Source organism: Bacillus rossius (assembly GCF_032445375.1).
Source record: "Bacillus rossius redtenbacheri isolate Brsri chromosome 9 unlocalized genomic scaffold, Brsri_v3 Brsri_v3_scf9_2, whole genome shotgun sequence".
In the NCBI taxonomy this organism is placed as follows: Eukaryota; Metazoa; Arthropoda; class Insecta; order Phasmatodea; family Bacillidae; genus Bacillus; species Bacillus rossius.
In genome coordinates, this window is record NW_026962013.1 from 38,955,020 (window position 1) to 38,969,780 (window position 14,761).

Genomic DNA, 14,761 nt, shown 5'->3' on the forward strand with positions numbered 1-14,761 from the left:
TGTTCCCTTCCCTACTTAGTCAATCATTAAATACAGTAGCTAATATTAAAACTATTTTAGATGTAAAAATTATTTTCAGCCGTCAGGGTTAAGTCGAGGAAACTCCATCCTGAGAGTGTCTCGAGGCGCTTATCCAAGTATATCACACCTCTGGGACCATTCAGACAACCCAGAAGGCCTGTGATCTGGCCCGAAGTGCATCCAGCCTCTACCAGCTCACCAGGCTGGCACCGGGGCTGTATCGCCCTTCAGCCGGGCGGGTCCCCTCCAGAAGTACTGTGAGCCACCAGCTGCCAGTGCGACCTCAGCGGGGAGTCCCAGCGTCAACGAGGGTCGCCCCGCACTACTGCACTTGCGGGCTTGCAAGGTCTGTCAGCCCGTGAACCAGCACGATGACTGCCCTAGGCTACACCTCAAGGGACGTCAGGGAAACTGATCTTGTAGGGATACCCTGCCGGCTCCAGCGCCGAGGAATTTCCCAAACCAGCCATTGCGGCACTGGTTCTTCATAGTGAGCCAAGGCCTTTGGGACACGGCGGCCAGAGGGCCCTACAGTGCTGACCGCCAGGTAATGTTTCCGAACCGTCTGCCTTTTCCTGCAGAGAGGGTTTTTTTTTTCACCTCGCCAGACTTTCCAACATCCAAGAATGTGGAGGGACGAGGACTCCCAGGCAGAGCACACTTGGTACCACGAGGATCTAGAAAGACTCATGCATTCGCATCATTCACGCTTTCTGTGTTCCTGGTGGATTCTATCTGGGATTCTGGAGCCGGCAACAGCTCCGACGCTTCAACGAAATACACCTTCCCCGGCAAGGGCCAGCGACTCATCCTGTGTAGTCGGAACTGCTGTCTCTGCAACTGGTGGAGGGGAGGAGTCCTTGGTGTGTTCGCAGGCGGGCTTCAGCCAGTGCGCGGCCGAGGCGTGCCACTTCCTGCTGTCGCTGCCCGAGCTGGACGTGCACGTGGGGCGCCGCCTGATCGCGCACCTCGGCAGCTGCGCAGCCGCCCCCGCCAGCCTGCCGCCGTCCCCGCCGCCGGCTCCCTCCCCGCCCCCGCCGCCCCCAGCCATGTGGAGGCCCTGGTGAACTCCGCGCCTTCCCGCGGACTGGAGAGACACAGAGAGAGAGAGTCTTCATTGTCTGAGCGTTGCGGCAGCGGCATGGGCTTACGCAGGATTGTTGGCGGGGGAGTTATGGGGGGCATATCGTACCTCCTCCTCACCCCCCCCCCCAAAAAAAAAATTCCTTAGAAATCCTAAAGTAAATATCATTATCATCTAACAAAAGGAAACCAAACAGCGTAAGCTCCTTCAGAAACGTCCTTGCCTTTGGTGTATGTTTGAGTTTTTAACAATTAGTTGCAAAAAAACACTTCCGAAACTAACTTTTTACTTTTGCAAAAAAAAAATTAAGTTTTTTTTTAGACTATCCTAAAGTTTTAACTCAAGTGAAAACTACTTTTTCTCTCACCTTTAAGTGCCTTTGTATTTTAAGTTGTACGTAATTTAAATAATATGTTTTGTCTTTGTTAGTTTTACAAAAAAAATGGTAGTGATGTGAATTATTTGTAGTTCAATCTTTTTCAAACAATTATATTTAAAATATATATTTTTTCGTTGTAGGTAACAATATAAATTTGTAGTCATTACTTTTGCTGAAATATTTATTTGTAAAATACATTGGCAGACTTGGGTAAGTTGGTTACTAAAACTAAACCAAGTTTTAAGTTAGTATGCCAAAAATCTAATTAAGTTAATTTGCTTGAAAAATAAAAGTAATGAAAGTTAAATTACTTGATTCTTAGAGATTCTGATGCTAAACCGTTAATTTGAAGTAGAATGCCAAAATAGTTTATTGATCTATGTGTTATTTTAGTTCAAGGAATCATTTCATCACATATATTTCAACAAGCAACTACAGGCCAGAAAAGTCACTTAAGAAGTTCAAGTTCAAAAGAAGAAATTCAAAAAGAATTCCATTTTTAAAATGAAAATGTGATCTTAAAACTAACTTTTAACCTAACTTAAAAATATATTATTTTCCTGAATAAAACTAACTAGTTTGCACAATGTTAAAAAACTATTGTAACACATTATAAATAAGTTTGGTGTATTTGGGATGCGTATTTGTTATAAAATCGTATTATAAAAACGAAATAATAAGTTGAAAGTTGGTCATGAGCTGAATTCAAATTATAGCTAAAAGATAACTTTTAAAATTAACTTTGAAACGAGTTAGTACCCATTTCTGTATTCTGGTTATGTCAATATATTTTTTCCTCCTGTCAAATTAATATCGTAATTATAACACATAAAACCCCAAGTTGTAGCAAACTGTAAGATAGTAAAATAGGGCTAACATTGTTCTAGTTATTGGTTTTGAGTCATAATAAGATTATGTATTACGAACTGTGTACTAATAATTCTTGATGATGAGTTGGATGATTCATATAAATAAAAACAGAACAAAGTTTTATTTATTACAGAAGGATCTATGATAGGTTTTTATAAAACTATACAATTAAAAGTTATCGACGTGAAGCTAACTAATAATTCTTACAGAAAAGGTAACATGTTAACAATTTAATCATACTGTATCCCTAGTGTATTGGGTGTTTCTTTAACAGCTGCCATAAATAAAGCTAATAAAAATAAACAAACTGAAATGAAATTAAAAAATAATAATGTTATTGGGGATTAATTGAACTTATTTTTAAAAGTATTTTTAGATTGTGGATTATATTAAACCAAGAGCTAATATGATGCTGCAATTGTAGATTGCCAATAAAACGTAAATTAAATTATAAAATAAATATTGTGTAAATGTCACCCAGGTAATGAGAATTGCTAAACATAAAATCATTGTTATTCCTAGTTTTCTAATAACACTGTTTTTAAACAAGAGCTAACAGCCATGATTCTCATTTATAGGTGCCGGAAAAATTAGCATCTTGCTGTAGATAATATATATATATTTTTTTTGCTGATTTACACTTAAGGTGTTTTTTTTTTTTGCTAGTTTCCATCATAAATGCTATTTTAGCTAATTTTCTAAATAAATGTCCACTTGCAAAATATCCATTATAAAATGTGACCTTACTGCTACAAATGTATTGATAGTTTGGAAAATTGTTGTACAAAATGTATCCCCTACTTAGAAAGAAACAATTCTTTTTGTAGACTTTGTTACCTGACTCACCTTATATTCATACTTTGCTGTCTGTCTTGGGGACATGTGCATGTATAATTAATTCAATAAATTATATTATATTAAGACGTACTAAGTTTAATACACAAATACAACTCTTCCACTATCTTTGCAGCAGATTATCTCATCTCGCACTTTCTTGAATTTTGATTTAGCAGGAGAGTGAAGTAAACCACAGCAACACAACAGATACTTGGCAGTCCCCCAAATGTTATACTTGACCCATGTGTTGAGTTCCTGGTTATCATTCTCTACACTAGTGTTTGTTACCAATCTTAGTAATATTGTCATGTTGCATGCATTCTGAGATAACTTCAAAATACAACCAGCCCAATAATCCAATGAAAGAATTAATCCTGTGAATTAATGCTTGCTAGCATATTAAACTTCATTTTTTTTTCCAAATAAAATAAGAATTTATTTTAAATTTTTGATTTTAAACTAGGAAGTCATTAAAAAATTGTGTTTTATACAACACTGTACTAGAGGGTTATTTTTAGACATTTGTATACCGGTACATGAATATTTAGTTCACAAACATTTGAAATGTAAATATTAATTTTTAATAAGTTTCATTGAAAATGCTATTTTCCCAATAATAGATGCTAATTTTGGAAAAACATTGATGCTAATTTCTCTAGCCCCTACTCATTGAGAAACTAAAAATGTACGTGCATGCAAAAATGTATGTATTGTTTATTATTATTAGTGTTATTACTGCACTAATATGATATTAGGCAATCTTACTTTCTAGCTATTAAAATTTTGGTCCGTGTTACATTGATATTGATGTTTAATTGGTTTCTAAAGGCCTAATTAAATATTTGGACATTATATTGTTCAAAATATTAAACAAGTTTCAAGAGAAACATATATTTTGTAAATATTTTTAATATATGTTATGTTTCAGAATAAGTACGAGGCTCGTTAAACCTTACAATATACTACTAATAGATTTTCTAAACCATTGTTACAATTAGAAAATACAATGTATTTGTATATGAAGTCAAGGTCTTTGCTAGTGTTATAAAGTGGCTTATGTACTTCTACGGTGATCTCATTATGTACAAATATATAAAGTTATATTATCTTGGACAAAAATCATGTGATAGGAAATATATATTTTATTTAAGATTTTGGCACTGAAAAAAGTAAAAAAGAAAAAGTAAATTATTAATTATTTCAATCAGGAATGATGATATACATGTTTTGTGGAAATTTGTATGAAGTATTTGATGAAGAAGTATAGAAGGTCTATGGTGTGTAAAGGGTTCTCTGAAAATTGTTTAAGTTATATTGTTTTTATAATTATAAATTAAGATAGTTTTTCCTTATGTCTACTTAAATGATTATATTTTACTGGTAAGAATTTTTGGAACATAAATATATTGTATCTTGAGAAAAAAAATATATTTCTAAATTATAATATAAATCTTTATTATTCTGTGATAGCTAATTGTTAATTATATTCTATTGTAATTTTACTTTTATGATTAGTTTGTTAGACATGCACATGTTAAATGTTATTGCTTGCTGATGCCATATAAATTTTTTTTACATTTTTGAAACTAGTATTAACAAGTTTCAACATTATGTTAAATTGCTTTTAAGTGTTAGAATTTTTCCATATATTTTTTGGAAAATTTTCATTTCTTTACAAATAAGATTTGATTATTTTAACATTTATATTATTTTAAAAATTTTTAAAAAGTAAATTTATGACAGTTGTACCTTTACTATAATTAAAGTAATAAATTGGTGTCATGGTAATAAAAAATGATTTCCAGTATTTTATAGTGACAAATTTGAAAACAATCGTAGTTATTGTTTTGGTGAAAATTTGCTTTCACACAGCTGGTGTTTTCATTTAATGTGACGTAGTTGATATTTTGTATTTTTAAAAATGAACATATTTAAATGCTTATGATTTTTATGCAAAAATAAATATTTTTATACGTGTATGATTGTTTTATTGGTAAGGTAAATTGTTATAACTACAATATGTACATATTTTGGTTTTGGCTTATACATTTACAATACTATTAACATACCCATTTGCCTAGAATATTTTTTTTACATTTACATTAAAAAACTTTTACTAAAGTTAAGGTATATATACATATTCATTTTTTTGACAATTATTTTTCTGATACAAATTATTTAGTAATTTTATTTTATACTAGTTAATTGCCCGTTGCTTTGCCCATGCAAATTTCAGGTCATTGCTGATATTGTACCGTTGTAAGAAAAGTATGTGATTAATTCCATACATATTCTCAGAATCAATAGACACTACAATTTGACAGGTGTATATAAAATTTAATTCATAACAAAATCTTTTTGGGTTCAAATTTCGATAGTGGTAATGTGTAAACCTACTCATATTTATATAGGTAATCTACATGACTTAAATTTACAATTTGAAATTTGGTGTATTTGATATGTATTTTACTTTGGTAAAATTTACATACCTTTCTATTTATGAGGGATCCTATTTGTAAAAAACGTGTCTAATTCATTTCCTTCACATTTTCACCTCATTTCATTTTGACTACATGTTAAAATCAAACATTTCCCTTTTCACCAAATTTTAGATGGCTTGTATTAAGAGACTTAAAAAGATAGCATCTTTACTTGAAATGTAGAATACACATATCATATTTCTTATCTTACATATAAGTAGAATAGTAGGTATGCTTAGTAATAAATTTAAAAAATAGTCTCTTTTCTACAGGAATGTAATATAAAAAAAGGCCTTTTTAAATTTCCATTGTAATATATGTAGACCCCTTTGTGAATATTTGTATCTACAGATTTAGTAAATATGACAATATCCATTACAGAATAAAACCAAATTCATCCTGCTTTTAATACCTGAGGTTTGAAATCAAAAACTTTTCAATTTAACTTACATTTATATTATATGAAATTTAAATTCATATTTACAAATGTAGCACATTCCAATTCAGTGTATCCCATAAATTATTATTTCTAAATCAATACTCACCTCAGTTACAACTTAACAGAGGTGAGATTTCAGGAAATAAATAAAAGAATGTAGTTCAGTATGTTCATCATTAACAATATCTTAAATCCAGTTAGATTATATTAATATTTTTTTATTTAACACTAATTTACCCCCTTTCCACCCTTACTGATAAAACAGAAAACACACTGTGGATTCAAGTGATGATAGATATTACGCGAAGACATTTTCATAAATTTTTCTTTTTCTTATCAACCTCTGTAAAAAAAAACTTTAAATCCGAGACACTACGTTGTAATTAAAGCTAACCCACCACGTTGTCTTACATTATTTTTATATAATATTTTTTAAGGCAATCATCAAAAAATTTCACTAAACAAGTATCGTACATTATATTTTGTAGCATATTTAACTGCCGAATAGATGCTAAACGTTATCTGCTTTAAGTAAAAAAAGTCATGTATGACTTCATACCGAAGTTTTTTTTCTATGTGCATCATAGGGATTTACTATAAATTAATTTTCTGTGTCTGACAGCTGGGTTGCAAGTACAGTTTACATATACTGTCCTGTTTGTAAAACATTTTTTTTACATAAATCTGTACTTACAAAAGAAATAAAATAGGGTGGGAAGGAGAGGGGATAATAAAATATTTAGAAGGTTTACTATAACTTTGAACAGGTTTTATACTTTGACTTTTGGAAAGGGGGGTGGGGGGAGAGGGAGTTGTAGCTATAATAATATCTTTTCAGTTACGTTTTTCAGTTATATTGTTAAGAATTACGATAACTTCCAAAGGATGCAATATTATTTTTATTAAGGAGTTACATTGATTTTCAAGTTTTTCAAAAACAATGTGTATATCCTTTAGGTCTCATTGCGCCCAATAACGAACTAGATTGAGATTTTCAAAAATAAATTAGGCAACATTAAAACAGAAAAAAAGCTAGAAAATTTTTGCAAACAATTCTGTACATTTTGTTTTACAAAATAATTCATCATAAATTTTAGACTTTAGAATGGACATATCCGGAACCGGTAAGAAGAGGGAGGGGGGGAACAGTCCCCTCCCGAAAATTTGGACTAAGGAGCTGTAGTTATACAATTTATAACCGATTATAAACAAATGTTCAAATGACTTAAATAATGAAGTTCTTTTGTTATTTATTATTTTATAGCAGCATGGAACTTCCTCCCTCATGAAAGAGGTTAAAATCCAACCCCACCCCCCTCCTTCCCTTCCCCTCTTCGGCCGTTTGAAGCTTGATGCACCCGTAGACTGTACACGTGTATTCTTTCCCAGTCGCCTCCAATCGGGTTCCTTCGCTAGCACGCTCCGATGAAATAGTGGCCAGTTCCTAATGTCCCCCCCCCCCTTTCTAGGCTGGTCCTACCGGCGCCGCCGAACGCTGTGAGCACGTAACAGCGCAGCGGGCCGCTATGTGATTAACTGCCTCTCGCGCGCCGAGTGTACGCCCGGTTGCGAGTAGGGTGGCGTAGCTTCGTGCCCCCAATTGGCCCGACCTTGATTACGAACCTCCTTGCCCCCCCCCCCCCCCTCACCCTTCTCCTCCTGGGACGTTCAAACTCCTTGTTGGGCCGAGCACGAACCAGCTACCTCCAATAGTATAGTCATCTGTGCGTTTGGGTGTGCCAGAGGGAGGGGGGGGGGGGAGTGCTTTGGGCGGTGGAGATCATGAACCGTGATTTTGGATGAGGGGGAAGGGAGCTGTATCCCAGTCACGAGCAGACAGACACCAAGACGTGGAAACTGAACCAGAGCTTTGCGTTCCTCACCTACTTCTTACGATGTCTTACGAGGGAGAAGGAAAATCAATGTGTTCGTGTTACCTTTACTTAAAAAAGTATTTTTTTTTGTAAATACGTGCATTTTTCGCTACAAGTAAAATATTAGCTAAACGTTTTATGTACCATAACTAAATTGAAATAATAATTGCGTTTGTAATTTTTATAAATAACCCAAAAGTACTTTTAAAATCAAAATCAAGGAGAAAAACTATTTGGGAAGAAAAAAAACCGCCTGCAATACCACTAATATTATAAATGTGAAAGTTTGGATGGATATATGTTTGTTACTCAATCACGCTAGAACGGCTGAACGGATCTGGATGAAATTTGGTCTACAGCAAGCTCACAACCTGGTTTAACACATAGACCACATATTAATATCAAATTCCATCCTTACAGGAGTGAAAAAGTGATAATTTCATTTCATAACAGAAAAAATCATAGGTCATAGACATACAAATAGTGTATGAGTGTCATTTCTCTATGTCTGCCACACGATCATACACATAGTAAGGTCTGGCAAATTAAACGCACCTTCGTTCGATGCGTTTGTCATGTCTTTAATTTTCGTTTGTTTGTGCCGTATGCGTTTCTATACCATTCATCCGATTGCGATGAAATTTTGGTGAGTTGTTATGCGCATGCCCGTGAAGGTTTCGGAGACGGTATAACTATTTTGCAGTAGTTGGAGCACGAATCGTTTCAAAAAATGTGTTTATTTCATATTATATAGCGGCACTTCGTCTGTTTTTGTTGTATAAGTGCGCACGCATGACACAATTAATTTAAATATAAAATAAAGACCGAGATAGAGTGATATATATATAGAGTGATATATATAGAGTGAGATATAGAGAGAGAGAAATAAGTTGAGATAGAGCGAGGTATAGAGAATGAAATGGGTTAGATAAAGAGATATATAGATGTATAGAGCTATACAGAGATTTATATATAGAAGAGAGAGATAGTGGGAGGTATATATGTAGATAGAGATAAATATATATTTATAGAGAGATGGATAGATGATTTGTATATGTGTAACTACTTCAAACATATTACAAAACAAAACTGAATGAGGGATTACAATGCATGCCGAGCATTAGCTAGATAATGGAATCTTTTCAATATTAGTAATCTCTTATTTTTCAGCTTTTTTCTATAGTGCTTTATAGAGTCTAGATTACATACAGACCACCAATTTTTAGATATATACAGGTAAATAACTATACACTGGCAGAACAACGTCTGTCGGGATCTGAGAGTGATATAAATTATTTTGCACACTTGACATTCAAATTAAGAAGACAATTACTAACTACGTCTGATTTCGAAAAAGGTCCCCTTCACCCTGTGTTCATATCGGGTAATGCTGGGTACTGCAGAAATGATTTAAGATATTTCGACGAAACATTTTGTAATCAGAAAATTAAAGCTAGCTCTATATATGAATTTTATAATAGCAAACGTTATTGTAGGTTTTCTCATCTGGTAGACAAGGTTTTGATGTGTCAGTGTTGTTCGAATAGCGTTTTTGGAACAGCGAGTGGCGACTATAATAAATTATGGTTTTGTGTTTTCACACATCTCAGGGTATGTCAGATATTTTCTTTTCTTCAATATTGATTCCACCAAACATCTTGTTTGACAAAAATTATATATATATATATATATATATATATTAGTGTCACAAGTAACTTGTTAGAAGAGTGTTTTACACCAGGGACGTTTAAAAGTTTACGTAAATGTAGGAGTAAAAGCTTACATAAATTTGTGTTAGCATGTACTGTTCTCTTATACTTAGGTAAAGGAACAAAACTTATAAGAGTTTTATAGGAATCAATTATTTCAATTGTAACTGATACAACAGTATAACCAGGATAAACCACTAGATGAATAATTAACCATCACAAAACACAATTTACTGATATGTGCCAATTACCCACACAACTAACTCAACTAAAATTTCTGCATTTTAAATGTGGAATAGAAATTTATGGGTTAATAGATTTAATGTATTTATTTTCACTTACTACTTTTTTTTTTAATTTCAGAAACTGAGGAAACTGTTTTACGCTTGCGTATCTTCAAAGACTGGATACCTCAAACAATTTTCCAAATATAAAAAAAAGAGAAATTTTAGGCTGTAACGATCTAATTTTACATGATTGAGTAGAAAAATATATATTTGAAACACCCGGTTCTGTCCGAGCTTGCTGTACGGCATTTCTTGATACTTTACAGCATTTTCTCTATCTGTTGCCTGACCTCACGCCATTTGTTAAGTCGATGCTTCTCCGGATGGGATTCGTGCCGCGAACAGGTTTCGAGTTGTGGAAAGGAAAGGCCAAGAAAAATAAAAGCCGTAAATATAATTCTTCTACTAATGAACTATTCCCGCTTGGTTTTTAAACTTTTGCGGTGAAGACATTCGTGAGCGAGCTAAATTCTGGAATGGCCTAAGCTATCTGCTGGCAATGAAAATGACCTGAAATCAGACAAGACACATTAACTGGTTAGTTATCGATCATTTGAAAACAGTAGGTATATGCTTACTGATCTGGTTTATGCAAATATGTATATTTTTTTGTCGTGTTACTCAGTTAACTCTAAGCCAATGATGAACCCAGCGGTAGGCTCCTATACGCCTGTCAGATCGGCTTTTCGCCTATTGGACCGAAATTGTAATACATGAAAGGGGTACGTCCCTTTTTCAGGTCATTATTTTATGTTAACAATAAAAATCTTAACTTGTAGATATTTTAGTTGGATGAACTTTAATAAAAATAATTTATATACATAGGAGCTAATCAGACAAAAATACTAATAAGAAGAATTAAGATGTTACAGAACAGAGACTTTTCATGTTTAGATGTAATGCTACGATAGTTTGAATTTCGTTCAGAAAATTATATTTTATTTTTCTTAGCCCGTCTAAATACTTACAATTTTGAGCGGCTTTAGACCTACTTTACACATTTAGGGTGATAATTAATTATTGCTTTGAAGCTTAGCAAATATAAATTTCCCGATTCATTATTTTTTTTTATAATTTAATACCTTTTTCTATACCCAGGCCATCTTAATACTGTTTGCAGGATTGAAATGCCAAATTCCATTGCACGGTTGTGACAGTAGTCATATTCGTTTGATACGGGGAACTATGGTCATGATTCTAGTGCCTTGGTGCTTCATTGGTAAAAACTGAGAAGTAAATGTTCGTTCGTTCAAAATCTTAAATCTACAAAAGCTCTTCACCGATTGCTTTTATTTGCTGACAGAACGTTGCATTCGAATACGCGCGTGTTTTTTATATACCTATGTCACACCTGTGACAGGTAAAAAGATAGATAGTTAAAAAAAAATATATAAATGAATGTGTGTTCGTCTTCAGTTATGTAAAGATATATAGGGAGATATTAACATAGAGGGATAGAGATATAGGGAAGTTTAGAGAGATAGAGAGAGGTATACATAAGTATAGAGATATATAGATAGAGCGAGGGATATATATGTAGAGAGATGTAGATGGTGAGATAGATTGAGAAATGGATAGAAACATAGACATATATAGAGTGTTACGGAGATATATGAATATATATAGAGATATAGAGAGAGCTAAAGAGATGCAGATATATTTGATATATAGAGAGAAATATAGTGAGATTAATAGAGGAACATATATAGATAAATAGCGATAGAAAAATATGCATTAAATACTAAACACAGCAACGCGTGGCTGAGTACAGTAAATAAAAATAATTCCTTTAGGTACAGGCGGAGATCCTAGAAGCTGGCGGCCATATTGGATTGACGTCACAAAGGGTCATCATGATGTAAAAATTTCCCGTTTTTCTTCAAAATGACAAAAATGTTCTCAAAATAATATTAAAAATTCCTTGTTTCGATTCAAAATTTCCCTTTTAGAGAGAAAATATCCCATTTTTTCCTAAAAAAAATCCAAAGCATTTTTAATTATTACATCACATAGACCACATTGTTTTCTAGAAATTTGAGACATTTAGTTTTATATAAATATCCGCCATATTGGATAGCGCCATTTATGTATTATTACATCACGTCCATCATCTTGAAAAGCAATAAGCGCTATCAAAAAATATATATATAAAATATAATTATTTACAATTTTAATAAAATTTAAAATAAAATTACAGTAGTATAGGAATGTATGTTCTGGCACAGGGTCCAGGGTGTGGTGTCTGTGGTGTTTTCCGCCATCTTGGATTGTGACGTCACGGCGACCATCTTGAATGAGTGTAACGGGACATAGCGTAACGGGACAAGTTTGACCTTGACTCCGACGGCCATTTTGGATCCGCCATCTTGGATCCGCCATTTTGGATGACGTCATTGTGTTCTCGAAAATTCCGGCGATGTGTTTTCCGCCATATTGGATGATGACGTCACCGTTGCAATTTCCGTTACGGCCGCCATCTTTAACTTTTTTATTTATTATCCGATTTTAATGAAAAAAATTTTAAAATTTATTAAAAAATTCATTTAATAAAATTTTAATAAAAAAAATTTAAAAATCATACATTAACGACACGGAGCTCGGAGTCTGCGGTTCGAACCCGATGAGTGCAAAAAAAAATTAAAAATGGCGACCGATCCTTCCCCCTAGGTGACTGCAGGCAGACTGACTCCCACCACTTTTTTTCAAAGCATATATATCGTCACCTAGTATGACGTCATGTCCGCCATCTTGTCTTCGATGCTGGAGACCACCATCTTGTTTTCGGCCACTAGAGTGCACCGACGCCATGGTAGTTTAACTCTTACCCGCTAGAGTGCAGTAATCATTTATTATTGCTGTGACACCCGCCATCTTGTCATTCGGCCGCCATCTTGAAAATCCGTAATTATTTAGCTAGAAATTCGGGAAAAGTTCAAAATTCATTAAATAAATTTGTAATCTATATACAGATTGATTAGATCGACTAAGCTCCTTGGTTCGATCCCTGGCCGATACAAAACAACTTTAATTTTAAAAAATACCACAAAAGCGACAGGTTTGAGAAAATAAAAACACCGCAAGTTCTTTTAAAAACTTTTATTACACAAATTCAGTACACTACTACAAGTACAAAAAAATTACACAGACAAATTACTAAAGCCTTGTGGATTTCTCGATTGAAACAGTCTTCTTACTATACAGACTAAGTCCTTTACATGACTTTAAATGTCTATTCAGTTTATCAGGTCGACATATTGGTACACCACAATTTGCACACAAAGCAGAATTATCGACTTCATTAAAAGGACAGTGATATATTTCGTGTCGTTGTGCACTTTGAATATTTGCCAATGTTTTGTTACAAAGTATACAGCTTGATTCCGATGAATGTACAGCCAGTCTATCACAATTCCTGAGGTGCCGTTTTAATCTTCCATATTGTACAAACTTGCTTAAACATCTGTTGCACTGATATTTAATGCGTTCAGAGTTATCACTACAATTGTGTATTACATAATCACGTAATTTCAAGTTTTTGATCTTCTCGCAGTACGTGCAGCCGGATGATGGAACACCGTTGGATGCACCTTCCTTCATCAATGCCACTGGAACTGTTGACAACCATTGTAACACTGCTGACATGTTAACTTCTGAAGCCGTTGAGGTCTGCTCTGCAGAAGATGTTGCATGCGTCGAAATCTCCCGCTGTGCTGAGAGAGCAGGTGTAGCTGTAGACATCGTTGTCATCGGGCTCTGCACTGATGATGGTAGACCTTCGATCCAGGTTGGTGTTGATACTGGTAATGATGCCATCGAGTTCTCAAGAATAGATAGATACTGGTCCATTATGTTATACAAGTCTAACTATCCGAGCCGTTCATCACCGCAGCCAGAGACGGACTGAAGTCCATATCACCTGGGGTCTCACTTATATAGTCTCATTAGCCGGTACAACACATGAGTCAAATCAATAACCATGTTCATTATACGTCTCGGAGCATTTTTTATAATGACGATGTAAGCTATCGAGACGTGAAATTAGTTTATTGCACTTTTTGCACTGAAACAGTATTCTTTGAGCATTATTCTGACAGCTGCTTCTTTCATGTCTGCGCGCATTTGAAGTGAAAGTAAATGATGCGTCACAATATTTGCATTGATGCGATGTATGCTCTTCATGAATTGAAGTCTGGAATGCAAATGGTGAAACTTCAGCTGATGATGGAACAGCACGTATCGTTGTCTCCTCTGCAGCAGGTATCGGGATCTCCACCGCCGCCGTGGTCTCCTCTGCAGTCGGTATCGGGATCTCCGACTCCATCATCGTTGCTGCCATCGAGGTCCCAGCTGCTGTCGGTAAACATTCTATTCCGCTCGACATAACTAAATCTCACGAAACTTAATGGAGAGAGCACGTCCGTACTGCACCGCGACCAGAGGTGAACTGCGGGTCCAGTCGTCTGAACCTCGCTTATATACCCGTGGTCTACTGGTATACCTCATGAGTCAAAATAATGTCTGTATTTAAAATTTTTTTTTTTTTCCTATTAGGTACCTAAAAATTGTAGAAATAAAAAGCATACGAGTTCAAGTTTTACACATTTATTTATAAAAATTACACAAATACATATTAGGTTAAGGAATCAAGCATTTTCACAAGCAAAGTCTTTAATGCCGCACGAACTGACACGTCGACTCCGGTCCCAACTGGTTCATTGACTCCGGTTCCAACTGGTTCGTTGACTCCGGTTCCAACTGGTTCGCAGGCCACAGGATCAGGA

General features: G+C 34.6%; 1 protein-coding gene across 1 annotated transcript in view; it reads left to right on the forward strand.

Moving 5' to 3' along the window:
• Positions 1 to 4,744, forward strand: part of LOC134542906 (transcription factor HES-2-like) — a 40,158-nt gene extending 35,414 nt beyond the window's left edge. Inside the window, exon 4 of the mRNA XM_063387492.1 lies at positions 897 to 4,744. Coding sequence (XP_063243562.1) covers positions 897 to 1,088 — 192 coding nt within the window. The 3' untranslated portion in view covers positions 1,089 to 4,744. The remainder of the gene's footprint in view (positions 1 to 896) is intronic.
• Positions 4,745 to 14,761: the final 10,017 nt, after the last annotated feature.